This window comes from Lissotriton vulgaris, chromosome 2_1, assembly GCF_964263255.1.
Source record: "Lissotriton vulgaris chromosome 2_1, aLisVul1.2, whole genome shotgun sequence".
Taxonomy (NCBI): Eukaryota; Metazoa; Chordata; class Amphibia; order Caudata; family Salamandridae; genus Lissotriton; species Lissotriton vulgaris.
In genome coordinates this window covers 1,955,411,447-1,955,435,005 of record NC_141687.1, presented here as the reverse complement: position 1 = coordinate 1,955,435,005, position 23,559 = coordinate 1,955,411,447, and the positions used below count along the sequence as shown (strand labels likewise).

The 23,559-nt window shown below is 44.0% G+C and overlaps 1 protein-coding gene across 1 annotated transcript in view; it reads right to left on the bottom strand.

Annotated features, from left to right (window-relative positions):
* Positions 1-23,341, bottom strand: part of LOC147733545 (ras-related and estrogen-regulated growth inhibitor-like protein A) — a 57,217-nt gene extending 33,876 nt beyond the window's left edge. The window contains exons 1-2 of the mRNA XM_086958141.1: positions 22,454-23,341; positions 21,352-21,405 (exon numbers count right to left, since the gene is read on the bottom strand). Coding sequence (XP_086814267.1) covers positions 21,352-21,405; positions 22,454-22,601 — 202 coding nt within the window. The 5' untranslated portion in view covers positions 22,602-23,341. The remainder of the gene's footprint in view (positions 1-21,351; positions 21,406-22,453) is intronic.
* Between the last annotated feature and the right edge of the window lie 218 nt (positions 23,342-23,559).

Here is a 23,559-nt window from a genome sequence, read left to right as displayed (position 1 = left end):
TACGTTGCGCAATTAAATCTAAATATCCTCCGGCTTCCGCCTCAGAGGAATAGCAGCAGTACCGATTAATAAATCAATCGTTCAATAGCAGTTTAAAGTGTGCAGGCAACATGTGGCAAACCTCCGGCTTCCGCCTCAGAGGGAGCAGTAACAGGTGCACACCGCATGTGGTTTACTTGTTCCTGGTGCTGGGTGTTGATACTCAGTTGTGTGTGATTTGTAAGTGACAATATTTATGTTATGGAGTCGAGAAACGTCAGCCAGAGAAGTCATGTAGATGTTGAAGAGCATCAGGCTGAGCGAGGAGGCCTGCAGGACTCTGCAGATTAGATCTCATGCTTCAGAGGAGTTGTGAGGCTTGTGGAGGATTTGGGTTCTTCTGGTGAAGAAGGAGCAGATCAATTTAAAAGCATGTCCCTTAATGCCCGCGTCGTGAAGTCATCAGATTAGGATAGAATGGGAAATACCATGCCCCCCACCTTGTGTGCTACAGGCCTTCAATAGGTTTGACTTACTAAAATTGAAAAGAGATATTTTACCTCTTTAAAGGGTCATTTTTGCAGGTCACACTGCAGATTTTACATTGCAAAAGTCAAGCTACAATGGTAGGCTTGAAACCATGTTTTCCTTTGTCACCATGTTTTCCTTTGTCATGCTAATAAATGGCACAATCAGAGCAGGTGATATTTTAACTTTCTATGGCATAGGTGTATTTTCTGCACATGTACTGTGGCCATCTAAGAAAGGTAAATATGTCAATCAGTGATTAGCCAATTTCTACAAGTTTTACAGGTCACAGCACATACACTGGGTACTTGATAGCAGTTCTCTAGTGTGAAGAGTTTAAAAAACAACAATACACTTCAGCAGAAACTTGGAGGAACCATGCAAAAAAACAATCTATCTGGAACTTTTCTAAAATGACACCCAGATGTTCAAAAATAAAACTACAAAAAATGAGGCGTCAAATGAGTTGGAATGAAAGGAAATGTTGACTGCTAAGATCCAATGATCACAGAGACAGTCACACTCTGTTGAGTTTACGAGAAACTAGGCAGTGTTACTCCACTTGTAGGTAGGTCAGAAATGCATTTCATATTCATGATGGCAGATTATCCCGGACTGCATCTGTGAAGATATTATATCCAACAAAAGAAAAATAGAACGTTTTGCTTTCTCAGCAAATGTTTCAGTTTCAGGGACATCAGATGGTGGTGTTCTGCACTTCTAGAAAATTTAGGGAAAATTTAGTGATTTCAGGGAAATCTGGTTCCATAACAGGATCTAATTTGGTTATAGGGCAATGAGGGGTGAGACAAAATACAGAGCAAAACATACTTCATTAAAAAGCTATCTTGAACATTTTCAAAATAAGTGTTTTCGGTGGGAATGGGGTATAGTGGAGGGAGATATTCTATCACCACCTCTGCCATTGCCTGCATCATGGAGGAAATCGCATTAATACTTTCTGTGTACTATTTAAATCTGATGAAGGTAACGACCATATGTCAACAACAAGGAGGGACTTTATATCATCCACTTTCAGCCTTTCACTGCTTTAGATTAGTGCATTCAGCCATTGTTTCATTGAAATGACTCTCATATTTGGATCAGCTCAAGGGAGTATTGCAGAGTTTTACATGTTGGTGACTGGAAAAAAACGGAATCTGTGCCCAGCATGAGTCCATGAGTCGCTTAAAAGGCGCTTTAAGTGGCGTGGGCCTCAACCACAGCAATTCAACTAGGCTGGAGTTAGTCATACTTCGGCTCACATTGTAGAGGGGAACTTGATGCCTGCAGGCTTGAACGATGGTTAAAAAAAATAAACTAGATCACTATTCAATGTGATGGCAATACCACCACGCAAGATGGCCACCATTTGAATGTGATGACATGGATCTCATCTTACAAGAGGGAATTCCCCTCACAATCTAATGGCTGGTGCTTCCTTATGTCTATGGTTCTCTCTTGTTTCCGCGGCTGTTGTTTGAAGGAGTTTGACTCCATTGGGGCGCCACTCACCCACTGAATGGTGGCTTACCTATATAGTGCTTTCTTCAGATAAAACAAACTCCTGATTAGCAGAAGTATGCAGCACCCACAACAAATGTATGATGTGCCTGAGAGAGGGGTTTGATAAAGAGACCATTATTGCATGGTCCCAAAGAGACCTATTGGTCTCAGACCGCCAAAACTGCTGGAACTGTGTCTGGGTTGTACTGCACCCAGTAAAACATAGAAACGTGTAATCATTTATCTAGAAATGGACAGGTATTTCCGGAACAGAGTTACAGTATCACTTTGGTTTTGGCCTATACTGCATTTAGACTTCTGCACTCTCACTATCCATGCCAATGCACTGCTGCCACTCCCAGACATTGATGGGTGTAGTGTAGGATCCTTATTTCCCTGCCCACCTCTTCACCTGTGACGCTTGGCTGCTCTTCCTACAGGGTAATTTGATTAGAGTTATTGTCGAATACACGTGAGTTGGTCACATGCACGACCAGGGATGGGTTGCACATGGAACACTCTGTGTAAGGACATGAACTGAATACTTTGTTAGTCACTTATGGTCTAATCCATACACTAGATTTAGGGGTCGTGCCCTGATTTTTCCTTGCAGTTGACCTATAAAGGCAGGTGCTATGCAACAATTATTGATTGTATTTTTATTTCCCTTCCCCTGAAGGGGTTTATACTCTCTTTTAAAATCCTGCACTGCCCTTTTAGTGATCAAAATCCCCTGAACTTGGTGCTCGAAGTCCCAGGCAGATCGACCACGCCCGAAGGGGGATGGTGGGATCACTTGTCGCAACTAATCAAGGGAGGCATTTGAGATGGTTACAATTGGATAATAACTGTATAGAAAATGAGAGAAGGCACCCTGCCTAATATTTATAGAGGTCCTAGTTAGAGGATCCAAAAGTGATAGGAGGGGGGTGATTAGCCCAAAGGCTGGAGCTGCACAGGACAAACACCAGGTCAATCAAAACAGACTAAACAAGATATATTGAAAAAATACATACTTTTTATTTTTCTTCTTTTTAAATATATTATTAGTGATTTTCAGAGGACAGACATGTACAAATTAGATAGTCAAAGTGATATTTCGCAAAATATATAGCAAAAATTCTTGTTTTAGGTTAAGAACTGCCCAGTACTGACCACACTTCAGACAAACTAACACACTCATTCATACAGGGATTGTCTCTAACTATAGTTTAAGCATTCAACTTTCATTCATCCATTCATATAGTCCTGGCATAGTTAACAATAGATGTTCAATAAGTTGCCTAAATCGGGGAGTTCATCCAGGTAGATGGTATTAGTACGGGTCCTGGTGTAATTAGGACCAAATGTCGTATTCCTGGGAAAACGTGCTGACGCGCGTTTCGGTGAAAAGCCAATATGGCCACACCTTCGTCAGGGCCAGGGTAGTATGCTGGGCAAGGGGAAAGAAGTAAAATCTGGAAATAAAAAAACTGTGTCTTAGTCCCGTATTCTTAATATATATACACAAAGACATATTCCAACATTTCATTTTCATCATGTTACTTTCTTTTAGAAAAGAGGAAACATATATAGACCTTATCAATATGATACATGTAAGGTTGACATTTTTGACACTGTGCAGCAAAAGACTAGTTGGAAACACTCCCAAGTAAGATTCCCTATTTCGTGGAATCTAAAGAAGGCAAACTGATAGCCTACGCTAAATGAACAGTAGAGTCTAATTCACAACACTAAACACGCATTTTGTAATCACACACTCATTGTCGTCCACCTAAGACCCCAGGATTTTAGTTCGACCACTCTTTATTTATGTTTTTAAAGAGAAATTTAAAGTACAGAAGGAAGGTGGAAAGACCAAATTGTCCTAATTTACCCAAAGCAGCTCATAAGTTCTTCTAAACTGATGTAACATTGAAAGTATCGCTTTTATTAGGGTTACCTGTTTATTTTGTTTGGAATGGCATACGATTAAAGGACCACCTTCACGACTTCAAGAGGAGATGAATTCCAATTGTAACCTTAATGGAGAGGTACAACTGGTTACTATCTCTAATCATGGGTTTCTTTTTAATACTTTATATAATTAATTCCAATTGTAACCTTAATGGAGAGGTACAACTGGTTACTATCTCTAATCATGGGTTTCTTTTTAATACTTTATATAAAGTATTAAAAAGAAACCCATGATTAGAGATAGTAACCAGTTGTACCTCTCCATTAAGGTTACAATTGGAATTCATCTCCTCTTGAAGTCGTGAAGGTGGTCCTTTAATCGTATGCCATTCCAAACAAAATAAACAGGTAACCCTAATAAAAGCGATACTTTCAATGTTACATCAGTTTAGAAGAACTTATGAGCTGCTTTGGGTAAATTAGGACAATTTGGTCTTTCCACCTTCCTTCTGTACTTTAAATTTCTCTTTAAAAACATAAATAAAGAGTGGTCGAACTAAAATCCTGGGGTCTTAGGTGGACGACAATGAGTGTGTGATTACAAAATGCGTGTTTAGTGTTGTGAATTAGACTCTACTGTTCATTTAGCGTAGGCTATCAGTTTGCCTTCTTTAGATTCCACGAAATAGGGAATCTTACTTGGGAGTGTTTCCAACTAGTCTGTTGCTGCACAGTGTCAAAAATGTCAACCTTACATGTATCATATTGATAAGGTCTATATATGTTTCCTCTTTTCTAAAAGAAAGTAACATGATGAAAATGAAATGTTGGAATATGTCTTTGTGTATATATATTAAGAATACGGGACTAAGACACAGTTTTTTTATTTCCAGATTTTACTTCTTTCCCCTTGCCCAGCATACTACCCTGGCCCTGACGAAGGTGTGGCCATATTGGCTTTTCACCGAAACGCGCGTCGGCACGTTTTCCCAGGAATACGGCATTTGGTCCTAATTACACCAGGACCCGTACTAATACCATCTACCTGGATGAACTCCCCGATTTAGGCAACTTATTGAACATCTATTGTTACCTATGCCAGGACTATATGAATGGATGAATGAAAGTTGAATGCTTAAACTATAGTTAGAGACAATCCCTGTATGAATGAGTGTGTTAGTTTGTCTGAAGTGTGGTCAGTACTGGGCAGTTCTTAACCTAAAACAAGAATTTTTGCTATATATTTTGCGAAATATCACTTTGACTATCTAATTTGTACATGTCTGTCCTCTGAAAATCACTAATAATATATTTAAAAAGAAGAAAAATAAAAAGTATGTATTTTTTCAATATATCTTGTTTAGTCTGTTTTGATTGAACTGGTGTTTGTCCTGTGCAGCTCCAGCCTTTGGGCTAATCACCCCCCTCCTATCACTTTTGGATCCTCTAACTAGGACCTCTATAAATATTAGGCAGGGTGCCTTCTCTCATTTTCTATACAGTTGTTTTTTCCCCCTTGGCCTGCCTATATCATTAAGAAACCCCATGGGGAGCCCCCTTCTTTTGTCTACAATTGGATAATACTCTTTTCAACCGAGCACTTTTTAGTTTGAGACAACAGGAGATTTTTGAGTGTTTAGACGTATCAGTACCGGGAGAAGGAACCATATGTGCATTTATTGCAATTGCCCAATCAGTCGCCAGTCTATCAACAGTACTGGTAGCTACTCTTAGCGCTGATTTACCTAAATGGTTTGACAGTAGGTGCTCTCGGGCTTTGCGTCAACTTAAGAAGGCCCGTAAACAGATCCCACGTGACAGTGCCTGAGTGGCAACATGTTGCAGTAATTATAAGGGGGCCATTAAAGAGCGGAAGCGCTTCCTCCAGAAACAAGCTTTGGAGGAGCTGAGAGATGCATGCGAAAAGAAGGATTGTACCCTCTTTTGGAAGAATAATAACAGCCCCTGCTATACAGACGCAGACAAGCCAGGACTAGCCCATAATATTACCCCAGAACAGTGGAAGGACCACTTTGAGGGGGTGTATAACCATGGTGAGGAATCCATTATGGTTGATAGTTCTCCATCTAGTATCAGAGCTATTTCTTTTAGTCTTGATAAGGTGAGACGGGGCATCAAGGGTTTATCACGGAACAAGGCCCCTGGTCCTGATGGGATCCCTCCGGACCTTTTTCACGACAATATAGAGGTCTGGGCACCACTCTTAACCGGGGTTTTAAATACCGCCATGAGGACAATAATGCCTCCCTCATGGTCCTCGCAATCATGTCCCAATCTTCAAGAAAGGGGACAGGGACAATCCTCACTGCTACCGCCCTGTATCACTCATTGATGACTTAGTCAAAGTCCTCGGAAGAGTGCTATTAACAGGCTTTCAGTCTTGGCGGACACTAATTAAGTCATCTCAGAGGTACAATATGGATTTTGCATAGGTAGATCGCATAGGTAAGTCAACCACGGGCCAATACCTAAACCTTTATCTTTTTATAGCGAAATATACGATAGCTAAGCCTGGAGCTCTTTTCCTAGGTTTTATGGACTTTACTGCAGCGTTCGGTCAGGTGAACTGCTGCAAACTTTGGGCACTGTTGGGTGACCTTTGGGTTGACCCTGAGATCATAAATGTCTTAATGACCTTAGATTTTAATACTACTGCTGCAGTCAGATACACTCAGGATGGGAACGTGACTGATCCTTTTAAATGTTTTAGAGGGGTAAGACAGGGGTATATATTGGCCCCATTTTTATTCATGTTATATATTAACGGACTGGAAGCGTCCTTGAGTGTGTTACAGGCGGATACCCCCAGAATACGCTGAAGATCTGTTCCAGTCTTGTTGTTTGCAGATGACGCAGTATTGCTAGCACAAACCCCTGGAGGCTTGCAGGTTTTATTGGGTGGATTTGTGGCCTTCATGGGTGGGTTGGACCTCTCACTAAACTTGTCAAAATCGTATATAATGGAATTTGGCAAGCAGATCACAAGGAACAATATCTACAAAGTAGGTACTCAAGTTAGTGAAGGTCCTGGCCTTTTCCTACTTGGGTATCTTATTTGATGATAAGCTTAATTTTAAACTTCTGCAGGAGGGGAAGACACTAGAGATGAGAAAATCAATGAGAACAATCGCAAATTATGCACATAGACTGGGAACATGGTCACCGGGGGTAATAGTAAAATTGTAAAATTCTTTCTGCATTTCAAAGGCGCTATACGGTAGTGAGCTATGGGGTTATGCAGCGGCTAACACTCTCCAAACCACAGAAAATAAATACCTGAGAAGAATCTTGAAAGTGCCCCAAGGTATTGCCGCATATTGAGTACATGAAGAATTAGGAATGAAGTATATAACAGACTGTGCGGCAGTTAAATCATTGTTATGTTGGGTGAAGATTTGTACATGCCAGGAGGCCATTTTTGTATCGATTAGTGATTGAGGATGGTCTTTCACTTGATCATAGTTTATAATCCCATGCCTAAAATATGTTAAGGATACCCTAACTGTCTTAGGTAGAGCAGATGTCTTTACACAGCGTGACACACTGAAATCACAGGATACGCATATAGTGTAAGAATTATTTTTTAAGCACGCTATGCCCTCTAGGGAGGAAAAGGAGCTTAGAAAACCGATGGTAAGAGGGCATGTCCTAGTAAAATCAGTGTTGGGAATAGAGAATTATTTATTGATTTTAGCAAATGCTTATGATAGATTTTTAGATTGAAGTTGTTGCATCATTTATTGGCCTCATCTCCTGGCTTTGATGTGCATGTAGAAGACAAAGGTCCCTGAGGCTGTGACAATAGGTCTCCACAGGATACCTTACACTTTGTATTTTTATGTAAATATTTTAGCTATTTAAGGCATATGTTTCTTAAATCACTTTTAAAAGAAATTAATTTTAGGCATGTCTGTGTCGCCTTGCTGTATCTCCAGCTCCTACCTAAAGCCCACGTGCTTTTCTGTGTTGTTAACTTTTTAGAGCTGCTCTAAAGTCTAGATATTCTAGCAGTGACTAAATATGTAGGGGGATTGATTTTGTATACTTCATGTAACAAGCTGGCTCTGACGAATATGCCCAAGATTTTAATAGTGGATTCTTCTTTGTGTCAACATCTTAAGTGGTTGGTGTTTTGGTTCTGTATTGAGTTATTTAATTGATGGGGGAATTGATTCATGTTTACATCGTTAATTTACGAATTTTGGACATGGTGTTATGTTGTAAACAAATGATCATGTTGCTTTATTTCATTTTAATGCTGTCTCTTTTATGGCTGCGACCAGTGTGGAATAAAGATTATTATTATTATTATTATTATTATTATTATTATTATTATTATTATTATTATTATTATTATTATTATTAATAATAATATTACATGGTAATTTATGCTTCCACGCTGAATGGGCTGTCTTTAGGACACATCTCACTTCTCCTCTGCTAGGAAAAATCTCTAAATGTAGACAGGCCGTGTGTAACAGACTGATCCAATGAGAACGTAAGATCACAATTGCAGACACTGCACAACGCGGAACGAAAGCCCCAGACGCTGGTTCACATGTAAAAATGGGGATAACCACAAATGACTAATGCCCTCCAAAAGAACTGTGGAGAAGCAAAATCAATCCTGTGATAATGTTTGAAATGCCCGCCATTAGCAAGCCGTGCTTTATGGAATTATTAAACAAAGAGAAATCAGGATCACCAGATGACCCTACTCCTCTGCAGGTGCTATGAACGGTTTTTATCCACTCCCCTGAAATAGCTCTTTTAAATCAGTCTCTGAGCGGTGGCATGGTTCCCAGTGCCTTTAAAGAAGCCACAGTAGTACCTTTGTTAAAGAAAGCAGGGGACAATCCTTCTGAACTAAAAAATGATCACCCTATATCACTCCTTCCTTACTCGACCAAAGTATTTGAGACACATGTGGCAGGCTGTATTTGTTCTTTTATAGAAGAATCCAACTTTCTTGATTTCCATAAAAGCAGTTTCCAGCCAGCTCACTCCACAGAGTCAGTCAGCCTGTCAGTGGTGGACGAATTACGGGTGGCTGCTGACAAAGGGATTACCCGGGCCCTGGTACTTCTTGATCTTTCGGCGGCCTTTGACATGGTCGACCATTTGGTCTTGGTGGACCGTGTCAGGCTGCAGGCCTTCAAGACACCACTCAGGAGTGGGTTGTGTCATTTCTGAAGGATTGTTTATAGTCAGTTAAGCTTTCTTCTTTTCGCTCTTTGAAGGTTAAGTTATCCTGCATAGTACCTCAGGGATCGTCTCTTTCTCTTCATTCCCTCATTCTCTTTCATTCCCTAGTGTGTGCGCTAAACAAAAATGCAAGTTAAAGAGTACAATTATGTAGATGACATGCAACTGATCTTTACCATTGGAAAGTCATTGGAATCAAAATCATCCTATCAGGTTGAAATGATATTAATTTGTGATTGGATGAATAACAATGAACTTAAATTGAATTTCGATAAGACTGAAACAGTTATTATTAGTAAGCAACCCAACCTGTGAAACGCTGCCTTCTGACCCCCTTCAATGGGCTCTCCTTCCCAGTCCTAGAAGTTAGTCAAAAGTCTTGGACTTTTGATTGACTCTAAGGGGGTCATTAGGATGGCGGATGGACTTAGTCTGCCCACCATCCTATCGGTGATTGGGACCGCCCGCCATGAGGGTGGGGGTCCCGTGGGGGGTGTTAGGATGCGCCCGCCACTGTGGTGGGTGCATCCTGCATTTTTAGCATTGTGGCGGGCGGTACTCTCAGCACCGCCCGCCACAATGATAAAAATGCACGAATGCATTTGCATTAACAAAGCGGCAGGCACCGCAATATCCATTTTGATGACCCCCTAGACACAGGGGCTGCCGATTTGATCCTAGACCTGGCGGCCTACGGCCTCCAACTGACCAACTACGGAGCCACCCACATCAAGGGACACCTGCTCGACCCTGTGTTTACCAATATCCATACCCTTCAAGCCAAAGCGTCCCTTCCCCTCCCGTGGACCGACCATTTTTTGGTCCCTCTCTTCTTGCCAGGGACCTTCAGGAAGCCCCACAAGACTGCCACCTACACCAAGGACAGGGCATGGTCCAGACTCTCTGCAGAGGACTGGCCAGAGCCTTGAACGCTACGACCCCTAGCCTATCGGAGGACCCTGTCTCAGCGGACAGCAAGTTCAGGGAGTGGATCTCCACCTCCCTCGATTCCATCCTCCCCATAAAAACCCGTGAGGACAAAAACGGGAAGATAGGGTCAGCCCCATGGTTCAGCCCGGAACTCAGAACTCTCCGCAAAGAATGCAAAAAAGCGGAGCGACTGTGGAGAAAGGACTGGCTTCATGCCAGCAAGGACGCCTATCGTAGGTCGGTGAGAACTTACAAAACCAGCCTGAAACTCACTAAAGCCTCATACTACGATGCCAGAATAAAAAATGCCACCAACTGTGCGAGAGAATCCTACATCATAGCCAAAGAGCTACTGAAAATACCTGCTCCGCCCTCTTCCAATACTTCCCCTCCGGACAGAAGTGATGAACTGGCAACCTACTTTGACTCCAAAATCTCCCGTATCCTAGCCTCACTCCCACCCCCCAGTCCGACTAACCATACCGACTCTGATTCACCTGTTAACCACAAAGGTATTACCCCACATCCACAGTTGACCGCATTTAGGGCGGTATCTTTGGACGAAGTAGGAAGGACTCTGGCCAAGATGAAAAGCGGCTCCCCCCGCGACCCCGCTCCCATCAGATTCCTGAAAACAGTGGCCCCTGCCATCGTGCCCACTATCACGGAGCTGATCAACATCTCACTGGCCCAAGGCTCTGTCCCTCCGACCTGGAAGAGCGCAGTAGTCAAAGCTCTTCTTAAGAAACCTCAACTGGACCCACCGACCTGGCAAACTACAGGCCGATCTCGCTCCTCCCAGGCATTAGCAAAATGGCCGAGAAACTGGTCAATGTACAACTGTCCCAGTTCCTCGAATCCAACAACCTTTTGCGTCGGTCCCAAACTGGGTTTCATCCCGGCCACGGCACGGACACCGCCCTCCTCGCCGTCATCGAGGAGGCAAGGTGCATTCTGGATTCAGGAGGGTCAGTGTCAGTGATCCTCCTGAACCTTAGTGCAGCCTTTGATACGGTGAACCACCGTGTTTTACTCCACCGGTTGGCCGAGGCAGGACTCGGGGGCTCTGCGCTCGCCTGGATAGACTCCTTTCTATCAGGCCGCTCGTTCCAGGTATGGGACAGCAACTCCCGCTCAGCCCCTCTCCCCCTCTCCAGCGGAGTCCCCCAAGGGTCTTCGCTAAGTCCCACCTTGTTTAACGCGTATATGGCCCCTTTGGAGGATGTAGTCGTCCCATTCGGGATCAAGATGGTGAGCTACGCGGACGACACGCAATTGGTCGTCTCACTCTCACATCTTGACAACCACCCAGACAATCTGTTGAACTGCCTCCAGGAAATCCATCACTGGATGTGCGAGTCATCACTTAAGCTCAACGGATCGAAAACCGAAGTCATGCTCCTGGGCAAGAAATGGACTACTATCCCTCCATCAGTTTGGCCCGATGTTTTCGGCGAGGTGCCCACCCCGAAGAAGGAAATCAAGACTTTGGGAGTCTGGCTTGAACCTGAGCTGTCCATGAAGACCCAGGCAGCCAAAACAGCAGGAACCTGCTTTGGACTCATGCGTTCCATCCGCAAGATCCTCCCTCTACTCCCTCTCCTATCAAGGAAACTTTTGGTTCAAGGTCTGATCCTTGCTCTGCTAGATTATAGCAACGCTGTTTATCTAGGAGCCCCCGAATCTACCCTGGCAAAACTTCAGCGCACCCAAAATGCGGCTGCCCGGCTCCTTATGAATCTCCCCTCCAGAGCCTCTGCCAGACCAGCGCTCAAGGCCCTACACTGGCTTCCAGTACGACAGAGGATTGAATTTAAGGCTTTGTGTACCACCCACAAACTCCTCAACGGTCTAGGCCTTTTTTATCTTGAGAGACATGGTCACCCCATACAAGGCTCCTAGACTCTTGCGTTCGGATAATGAGCATTTGGCCAATGTCCCTAGATTCAGGAAGGTGCGCACGGGTGGTCGACGCTTCGCAGTAAAAGCCTCCTCAGGATGGAACTCGCTCCCCCGCTGCCTGCGGCTGGAACCCTGCCACCTCCTCTTTCGCAAAAAACTTTAAACTCTCCTTTTCCCTAATTAGTCCCTCTTCCTCCTTGGTCACTACTAGTTCTTATAGCGCGGGGATGTCTTCGGGTCACCAGGCGCTCTACAAATCGTTAAATAATAATAAATAATAATATGGCTGGCGGTGTCTAATAGACACCGCCACCGTATTAAACCTTTTCCGCCCCGGCGTCAAGGCGACCGGGCGGGAAAGCGGCGGACGGTCTTTCCATCCGCTGCGGACCCCCCCAGCCATCCTAATGTGGCGGGGTCATTTCAATGCGGATGGCGGGCGGATTGCCCCCGCCAGGCCGGCGGTGGCTACCGCCAGCCTGGCGGGGCAATCCGCCCGCCTTCCTAATGGGCCCCAAAATTGTCAATGAAATCTCAAGTAAGGGCTACAGTCTCAAGCTGGTTCTTCCAACTTCGCAAAATTAGAAAGATTGATAGATTTCCCTCTTTTGAGGCTCTTACACAGGTCATCATTGCAATGGTGATCTCCAGAGTCAACTATGCTAATTTCCTCTACCTGGGCCTTCCTAGGGTTCTGGTTGGCAGACTTCAAGTAATATAGAATCAGGCTGCCAGGCTTCTGTACCTGAAGTGTTGCATTATGCCTTTGTTAAGGAAATTGCATTGGTTACCAATTGAGCATTGCTCAGTTCTCAGGGCTTCTTGCCCTGTTTTCAAATCTCTGCTCACAATCATAAATATATATACCTAGTTGCAATTTAAGAACTTCCCATTTGAACTTACTTTCTATCCCTTCTTTTAATAGAAAGAAATTTTGTGGTTACAGTTTTTCGACACTTGCCCCCGGTATCTGGAATACACTCCCTACCGACATTAGGTTTTCCTCCTGTTATTCCAAATTTAGGAAACTCTTGAAGAACTGTCTATTTAGGGTGGCATACGATTAACTAGTCGGAGTTTATAATTGAAGTATTGCGCCTGCAGCTCTAGCTCCAAGAGACATTAAGGTGGATGTGCTCTTTACAAAACCTGGTAACATAACATAACAAGCAATACATCCACTGAATGATTTATTTCAGAGTTTTAGGTACTGTGGGACCTGCCAGATCTAAGCACTGGACGTAATTAACAAGGGTGATTGAACCAGGTCCTTTTTGGGCTCTATATTTAGCCTTGTAATTATCCGAGCAGAAAGAATGAATTCTGTTTGTCAGATCAGCAACACTAAGTCCAGTAAGAAGATGAGTAATGGAAACAGATTTGTTTTATTGCTTGGATTCTCCTCCCACTCTCTGCAGCAGGATTATGGCAGATTCTCAAAGGGAAAGAGCAAATGTGATTCTGAATATTTCTTAAATGGGAGAAGGCCACTTTTCTCCAACGACCTTTTCAGTGTCTCAGTAAGCACTCTGACCTTAACAATTTGTGATTTGAGATTCATTCGATTTAGGCCACTCCCTTAATTACATAGACCACATCCCTTGCAAAAGACTCCTGGTCAGCCTGTTTGGCCACGCCTTCTGTAGATCACCCCAGTTTTTTTAACACACTTAAATCCCTAATCTGTTCACTCATCAGTGTCAGTGTATCCACTTACTAATTAATCCATCCATCAGTCCATCCACCCAAGCCACCGGTTTATTTGTACACTTATTCATCCATTCATCCATCCACTCTCACTCTATTTAGCTAATTTTCCCACATTGATCCATCAATTTGCCACCCCGTTCAACTAACCACCCAATCGGAAATCCACTTGCCCAATCATCTATTTAACCATACAGTGGCCCAGATAACCACTTAAGTATCCAACCAACCATCCACACACTTTAAAGTTGATGTATACACTCACCCATCTAACTGTATACCCGGTAAGATATCCACTCTTTCATCCATCTATCCGTCCAAGAAACAACCCAATCAGGAATCCCACGCATGCATCCATCCACGCTCTCACCCATCCAACCAGCCAAGCATCAAACTGTTCATCCACTCACTTGCTTAACCATCCGCCCACTCAGGCATGCACTCTCATCTATGGGCCCCTAAATCCAGCTACCCTTTCACATCTGGACACACATTCGTCCACTAATACGAAACACACCTGCTTATAAAATGGGCCAAACTTGGCCTACTCTATTTCCGGTGTTACATTTCCAAGTAAAGTATTTTAGTACACCTATATATGTTTGTGGAAAATAATCAGCATATGCACTCTGCCATTATCATATTATATTATCTTTCTGAATATATGTCAGCGCAAACCTTTTTTGTTTCTAACTAAGAACTGATTGGCAAGAATACCTAAGCTTACTGTAGTGGATTGCACTGCAATATTGTGCACGGTGGCATATTCTGTGAGACTGCAGCAAAGAGGTGACTTCCTTCTTCCAACCTTACTTGTGAAATAACAATGAACTATTTTCTCTGATGTGGCGCAACAGCATCAATCAATCAGTAATTTGTAAAGTGCAGCAAATCAGCCTTGAGGCTTTCAAGGCGCTGGAGTTGCTGCTTGCTACGTGGTGATCTGTTCATTCGAACAGCCAGGACTTGCGTCCTTCCCTGGACTGCTGGAGCGATGGGGTGGTCCTGAGGTGCAGAGGTAGGTCTTTCCAAGCTTTGGCTGCTAGGTGTGAGAAGAAGCATCACTGCTGTTGCTTCAGCGGATCAGGGGGTGACTGTGAGGAAGAGGGAGGCAGATCATAGGTGCCTGGTGTGTTGGTAGAAGGTCAAGAGTTTGTTGATGTAAGTTGTTCCTTCATTGTGCAGGGCTTTGAATGAGTGGGTCAACATCTTGAACTGGAATCTCTTCCGGATCGGGAGCTAGTGTAGCTTCAGGAGGTGGGGAGTGATGTGGGATCGTCTGTGGAGGTCGAGAATGAGTTTTGTATTGTCTGTAGTCTCTTCAGGAGGCGTGCAACGGTTCCTACTAAGAGTGCGTTCCCGTAATCCACCCTGCTGTTGGGAAGGGCCTGCGTTACAGTCCTTCTAGTGTTGACTGGGAGTCATCTGAAGAGCTTGGAGAGCATGTGCAGGGTGTGGAAGCAGGCGGATGAGACTGTGTTAACCTGTTTCTTCATGCATCACAACTCCTGAATAACTTCTGATATCTAAGTTTCCTGTGCAGTACACTAACTGGAGCAAACTCAAAATAGAAAAATTCATATCACAGAATGTGACTTGATCTTAAATCCGGATATCTAGGAGTCTGCATACTGCCAATCTGATTCCGGAGCCACCTTATAAAAGGATATTGATTTACTCAAGTAGCATTGAATTCAGGCCAAATCTTTTTAATGCTGGAGGAAATAATTGCTGAAAAGCTGAAAATAGGGCCAATATTTTAGAAATGTGCCCTTACATCATCATCTCATTTTCTGAGTCTAAAGAGGCTTAACCAATGACAGATGCATATGCAGACATAGGTGGCACAGTGAGCGTGGGTTGCAGCCATTGCACCTTTGTCTGTCCCTGCCCTTGTAAGTGTGTCCTCTATTACAAAGCAGCCACAACCTGACCGCTGGGTGAGGGTTCTCTCACCTATCTGGTACATAAGAGGCAGAGATCTTCTGACAGCAAAAGACTTGCCTCCTGTCCCATGCTGGGAACAGACTACAAATCATTGTGTGTCCAAGCTGGAAGAAAGCAGCACAAATGCACCAGCAGCAGATGGCATTTTGGATAAATGATGTGCAGGGGAGATGAATGATGTATGCGTGTGTACGCACAAGTGTTACGCTTGTGTGTGTGTGTGTGTATGCACATGTGAGTGTGGTCAAAATTATCTGTTTAAGGGCACCTAGGTCACTGGCTGCGCTTGGCCACCATTGGGTCATATTAGAGGCCATCCCGGGGATACTGATGGTCTTTAGTGTCATAACAGTGGCCGTTCCAGACATAATTGTCTCTCTGGCATAAAGCTGTATTGTTATTACAATGGCAACAACTCGATATTTTGGGAATGCCTGAAATATTGTAGCACTCACTAGCATTATAGTGGACTGTTGTGGGATGATGGTGACCCTGTCAATTGTGGGTATCACTAATATAATTTGACCATATTTGGCAACATAATGGCACTCATTTCATACTAGTGTCTGTCACATGTTTAGAATCCTTTTATAGTGTGAGCAGTCTTCAAATTATGGTAATCATCCCTTGGCATAATGATGACCTCCCGAAGCATAATGGTCATTATCCCGGATACAATTTGGGCATTCTTGTTGTAAAGGTGGCCACCTTTTTAATAATGGTCACAATTACATGTTTTGGGAATAGTTGTCATTATGCAGGTATTCTTGGAATTTTAGTGTTCATCCCTGACCTCACCAGGCATAGTGCCCATTATTAATGGAATGATGTCAGCCATGGCACAGTTGGGGATACTTAGCTTATTCTGCGTATTGATGGCCATCAGATGTACAGGATTGACTAGACTCTGCAGAAAGACTGCACAGTGTAATGGTGGTTACACTTAGCATATGGTGGGCATCTTTGGGCTCTGATAGGCAATATCCTTTGCGTGGCAAAATGTCATCATCTATAGTGATATCGTTTTATATTACCATCCTAGTACTGCTATCATATGTTAAAGCCTATACGATTGCCGCAACCTAGGAGACATGCCAGTGCTCTGAACTCATAAGGTGTCTTTACTCTGAAGAGTAGCTCCAGTGGTTCAGCCTTTGAGATCTTTCTAACCTGGAAACAGCTCCATTATTCACAAACTGAGAATGTGAGATCTGTGGAACTTTTGACCTTCCCGCCTGCCCTTCCAGGTAAGTTATCCTTCATATTATAGGACTGAGAAGCCACTAAGTAAGGGCAAAATGAAAAAGGTAAATTAAGGGCAACATAAATCAGGTGGCCCTGGAAAACGATAAATGTGGATTTTAAACCGATTTCTAGAGACAGTGTGCTGAAAAATGTGGACTGCTAGACTTGTGTGGCATGCTCTAAATGTAAACTGATATTTCTAAAGTTTGCTTGACATAACTGTCTGTAAATCTCTGACTTTTTAGCCAATTTTTAGGTCTTGCCTGAGCCAGCGCGCATGCGCTGCACTGCGAGACTTTTGTAAGGGGCTTCAAAATCTGACCACACGCTTGTGCGTGTGTTTTTTTATTAGTCACAGGCTATTGGCCTTTGCGTGCGTCTTTCTAAGAAAGACAGCACACAATTGGGCAAAGGTGGGCGCATGTCCCGCCTTCCCCAGTAACCGCCCATGGGATAACGCTTGCGGTTACGTGCACGGGTGCCATCTGTTTTCAATTATCGTGCCCAGACGCGAGCGCGATAATTGTAAACAGATGGGCTGCTTGCTCTCCCAAGCGCTCGCGCGTGCCACTTGCGGGCTTCTTTATTAGGTTTTAAAAAGCTTGTTTTTTTATCTTTCAGCGCGCTTCTTTAAAATTTCTTTTAGTGCGCGCTCTCGCGCACCACTCGCAGGCTTTTTATCGCATGCATTAAGACCCTTGCCAGCGTCCCCACCGCTTCCCGACTTGATCTGCCACTTCTGCTGCCACTGTTGATTTCTGAGGCAGCATGGGCAGGAGGCGTGGGGCACATCCATGGCCTTCCTTCCCGCTCCACTTAGCACAATCCCCCTCTCCTCGGAGAGGGGCACGGCTCTGGTCACGTGACCGCAGCGCTGACATCATGCCAGAAAGTCTGGAGTGTATTTGCACTCGGCAGGGAAACATGTACCGGAGCAGCAGATGCCGTCACCAAAGCAAGTTTTTCTAAGGGGTCGAAACCACATAAAAAAAGGCATCCAGTGAAGAGGCTCGTGTTTGTGTGTGGCTTTTCTACTGAAAGGAAGATGGGATAAAGGGTAAGCTAAGTAAACAAGGGAAGCGAGTGTGGCTGAATGGGTTGGAAAAGGAGGGCAGAGCACACAGGGTCTGATTACAGTAGACTGATGTTTGCCTCCGTCAAGCTGCAGAGGAGAACTGCTCATCGTCCCAGCAGAGGTTCGTGGAGCCCAGCTGATGCACGCGGAAGGTAAGAGGGTTCTTTGTGGAACACGTGTGCACAGGTTGTATTCTGAAGTGCTGTGTTTGCTTCCTACGAGGTCACTTGCTGTACTGAATCTTCTAGCATTGATCTCCGTCCAGAGCACAAATGCCGAATTAGCTGGGGTGTCGGACAGTGTTCTTCCTAGATTATTAATGCATTTGTTGGATCCACTCCAGTCCAGTGCACCACAGCGCCTCACATTTGCTAAGTTAAGACCTTGTCAACAATAAGAATGTTTTCTTTGCTGTTGCCAGCTTACCAGCCTTCAGATCATGCATGTCCCATTAATTCCACATGAAGATACAGGATACTTTTAAAGAAACTGAAAACACATGCGCACCATAAACGTACTGGCAATCCTGGATGCCAACTACAGCTTCACAAGTGAGATGGCCAAGCACTCACATAGTAGACCAGACTTGTGTATATTCAAACACATTGTACAGTAGTAAGCAATTTGAAAGTGGCCTGTGCAGGTAAGGCCTTCTGCTAAGAATGCATGACGTGTATGGCCATGCAAAACCATGAGTTTTTTATGTCCTATACAACATGCATAATATGGACTAAATTCCCCACAATGTGTGACCAGGGTTACACCTTGAGACCAAGACTCATCTTAAACAGCTACAAATACCACAACAGTGTAGGTCTGCAGCCGAGCACATAGTCGGACACATGGCATTATAGAGCAGGGTTTTGGTTTTCCCAAATACTGATACCTAATCCCACCGACTCCTTTTTTTGTTGTGTTTTTTGCCCCAAGATCGTCTGTGATATGATAGTTATGTGCTGCACATTACTCATCTTATTGGTTAGAGATGAATGACTCTTGTGACAAACCCAAATAGCAGTGTGAAACTACACAAGGACAAAGTGCGAAGTGTGGATCAATGGTTAGAGCGGCAGACCCTGGTGCAGAGGTCTGGCCCGGGACCAGGGTTCAATTCCCTGCCTCGGCGGGTCTTGGGCTCAAAAATTCCACGGCCCTGATAATTCTCGCCTCGGTGCCTATTCCAATCATGGAGTCCCACTCTGCAACTCTGGGCAATAGCTTGCTTAATCTCCACAACGGCCCCCACAACGCTAAGGATGCCTGGCCTTCACCTTGGGGGTGCCCAGGAGTGGACGCCTCACATTAAAAGCCAGGATGGGTTCCACAGCGGTATTCGCCTTGAGACCCTTGCGGGTGAGTAGTGCGCTATACAGGTATCAATTTACATTTTACATTTACTTTACAACCCACTACCATGCAGACTCTGGAGAGACGACTTTTGAACAGAAAACTACCTTAATTAGAAACCTATGCAACTGCTTTTTAAGTGCATGCCATTGAATGCCTGCCACATCTCAGCGCCTAGTTTCTAATAATTCTGAACTTTCTCTGCATGTCCTAAAAAGTTAACTTGTTTCTGAACTTTCTTAGATTTTATTTATTCTACTGAAATTCATTAGAAAACCGAACTAAATACTCGCATGGACTATTTAAGCCCCATCTATGTTTTTCTCCACTTTTATGGCTGCTTATTGCAAAGTTAAGTAGTTTTCTTTTTATCCTGCCTAACATATTAATATGTTTACATGAAGCTTAAAGGTTTTAGAGATTTAATTGTATCTCTCTCTCTCCCTCCTTCTCCCTCTCCCTCTCCCCCTCCTTCCCCCTCCCCCTCACTTCCTCCCTCCCAAGCAAGGACATCGGAGGTTAAGACATCTTTTTCTTACGTTTCATCATGAGATTTCAGCACCATTTTGAAATTCACTGATTTGTTTAATTATCAATAACAACGTGTCAGCGTAATCATGCATGTAGTTATAACAAAGTGGTTGACCTGAAACACAGACATTAGGATGACCTTTGAATTAATTGGTGTGCATTGGATGTTCTTTGGATTTTTTTTTTTTGTGAAAGGCCTTTTTAGTTTGCATTTGCAGGAAGTCTTGTGCCAGCAATGGCTCAGGAAGTGCAATCTGCTGGTTTATCAACATTTGTGATGTACCTGAAGGTTATTAAAAGTCAATAGCTCTGACTAAACCCCAAATGCGAGATCTCTTGGCTATGCCAGTGCTTGTTTAAAATTGTCACTGTTTTTGTCAGTTTTCCTTGAAAGAAGAAGCCATCCTGCCCCATCTCTTGTGAGAAGTCATTATCATTATTGTAACTAGTTGGTTATTACAAACCAGTAAGGCAGTAGAATAACAGCAACCAATCATCAGTAAACCACGGGGACGGGGCGTCATGTTACAGTCCAGCCCCACAAGGAGATCAGAACAAGGCCTTTCCGATCTTGCTCACGTGCAATATAGGAGCAGTTTGCTCCCCGCACCTTCCAAAGTCTGCCAACTGTCACTGAACAGTGCGACAAATTCTACTGATGCAGAGTGCAGTTTCAGTTCGCTCAATGCAATTTAATCTAAGAGGTATGAGGTGAAGTGGATAAAAAAGGAGCATTCATTTTGAGTAAATGAATATTAAAACTACTGTCGCGTTTCTAGAGAAAATCAAATCTTTAACCCCTACTTGCAGTGATTTTGTTGTCTTTCGTTAGCAGTGAATGTTTTTTCATACATGGTCGGAATGACAAAGGTCCCACAGATTAGCGCACGCGCAGTTTTTTGGCTGCTTGTGGGCCTGTTTAATGGTCTGGTGAGGCAGATTTTTACTGTTGATTTTATTACCACAAATATTGCCTTCGGAAACCACAAATACCTGAAGTCTCTCATACCTTGCAAAGCACTCATACAGCGTGTACAGCTGCCCTGATTTGCAAACGTGTGCCCCTTTTTCTAGCTATCTGATTCACTAATGGGGTTACTTTTAATTTGGTGCCAGGGCCTATTTTCCGTCCCAGTCCGACCCTGTAATCATGTAATTATTTGCAATATTGTTTCGAAGACTTCCTGCATTAAAAGGCTGCAGCGGTTTTAGCATCAGTAACTGATACACCTTGGATAACACTCCGACTAATTATGCAAAAACAGACACGGTATTGGCATTTCCTCCTATGCGGAATGCAATAAACTCTGACTCGGTTTTTGAGCATGGTCAGCTTTCAACTTCCAATGGCCTTAGTTTGATGAGTGTGTACTGTCATTAATTAACATTTGCGCCCCACATCTGTATTAAATTCAAACCTGCAACAAGGAACCTTTTGGGAAAAATGTCACTGTGAAAACTGCAACATTATATAATGAAATCTGAACACAATGTAATCATGTATGAGGGAGTTGTGAAAAATGATAACATACCCAAATCTCCATATTCGCCAATGAATCTTCGGGTTAGAAATCGCACTGTCAAAGCTGGGGAAAGACACAATATATCTCTTAAATTGAGAGCAAATGGGAACAGGGATTAAATGTGTCTGTGTTTGCTTAACGACTGTTTTCTTCTTGTTTAGAAAAGACGTATCGGAAAAAACAGTGCTTACAAAAACGCATTTGACTACAGTTAACATCTGGAGCAACGTGACACCCGCATGTACCGTGCACCCAGGATAAACCTGCTTCAGAAACTGTTTGAATCTACATGCACACAGCACATCCGTAAATCGAAAACAGCTCTTAGGGAAAAGAGGTTATCAATGTTAAGCAATATCAATTAAAACATTATATAATTTGGCGTCTTACACCATACTGCTCCCTATCGGTCCGATCCCAAAAATGACCAGAACTGAAAATAATGCTAAACTCTGACCAGGGTCACTTACTCTAAATAAACAGCGCTTCTATGTTCCAACTCGATGTACTCACCAAGCCAACCTCAGGAGGTAGGGGTCATGTTGGGAGTTGGACCTTCAATATGTGCACAGAGCGCTGCAGGTGACGCATTGACCCACTGAGCAGCAATACCAGCCTTCAATACAGAAAGAGAACCGTTCTACTGCACTTGCAACTTGGACGCTCGCATTTCCCGACGTATCCATCAGTAACTGAACTGCATTTTTTTGGGAGAACACACACCGCTAACACACGATGCACAGTATATGCAATCTCACAGCCAGTCGGACCATTATCCTAGGGCACCGGCGAGCTCTCGTTCAAACAGAGAATACACGTTTCACAAAAAGTAGCCCTCTTTCGCACTGTACACATTTTACAAGAATAAAATATGATCTGCCTGGAGCACACCACAAACAGAGCAGCAAGTTGCCAAGTGTTAACTGAATATCAGACGTTATCATTTCCACCCTCAAAGGCACACATATTTACTTACCCTTGGAGGATGAAAAGCGGAGCTAGAAAAGAAGTGAACCTTTGACCTGAGGTTTCAAACAAATATCTGCAATATGAATCAGCCCCATGAGCTACCTTGGATGTCCCCGACAGCCTCCGCGTTTGATTCTCTTACCCGATTTGCCCACGCTGTCTGCCCCCATCACCAGTACGTTTGCCTCCATCTTCAAGGGAGCGGGTCCGGTCATCTCCGTGGGGCCGGAGGGAGGTTGGTGTTCAGGGTTGAGGCTGACGGATCTGCGGAGGGGAATCCTTAGCACCATTTGTGAGACCTTTCGGGTGCTGTCTCCACTCGGGTAGGAGGGTTCAGGGGCGCGCCCTCCCTTGCTCTCTGGTATCCCTCGTGGGTGCTCCGGGAAGGAGCCTCCTATCTCTGGGCGCCTTGCTTCAGGGCACGCAGCCCCGTCCTTTGATTGTCACGGCTGCACCTGCTGTCGGGGCCGGTTCAGAGTTACGCGTCTCTTAATAGGTGGGTAATAAGCACTGGGGCTCTCTCGCTTATCTCCCTGGATCACAGGGCAGGAGCCACTCTTATCGCGGGCGCACTCGTCTCGTCTGCGGCTCTTAGTGGATGTCTCTCTGCTTCTTGTTTCCTCCGGGGTTTCAGAACCAGTTTGTCACTCGCGTGCAGATCTGCGATCCCGCTGTTTATGAAAACCTTTGCGCGCCTCCTGGTGGCTACGCAACGAATATATGATTTCACTTTATAACCAATCTTGGTCCAGTTTTGGAATGAGTTACTTTGTCCTTCGAGTCTCCGGTCTCCTGTGCGGTTCAGCGGCTCCGACGGAGCATCAGATTTGAGGTGTTTATTTCCCTATTCGACCCACCGGCGGTTCAGAGCTGGAGTACCCGTGTCTCACTTTAATTCAATACAGGACGGTGCGCGTTTTTCTAGCCCTCTCAGACTTCAGAGGCCCTCTCTCTCTCGTCGTGTCTCGTATCCCGCCTATCCCCCTGGACTCTGCGTGCTCCCTGCCTCTGACCTCCCTTCAGGGTATTAGTAGCTCCGCCGTTTCTTGATCTGCCAAGATAAAGGACTTGCTTGGATCGTACCATTCCTCACAGAATAACGAGGTGGCACTAAAACAAAAGCAGTTGTTTCGAAACATGTGATGTCAGGTACAACAATCACATGACCATACATGCAAATCAGATAAAAACACATTAAGAAATAAAAATATGTCTTTAGCAATTATAAAGAAAAATATGTTCTAAGGT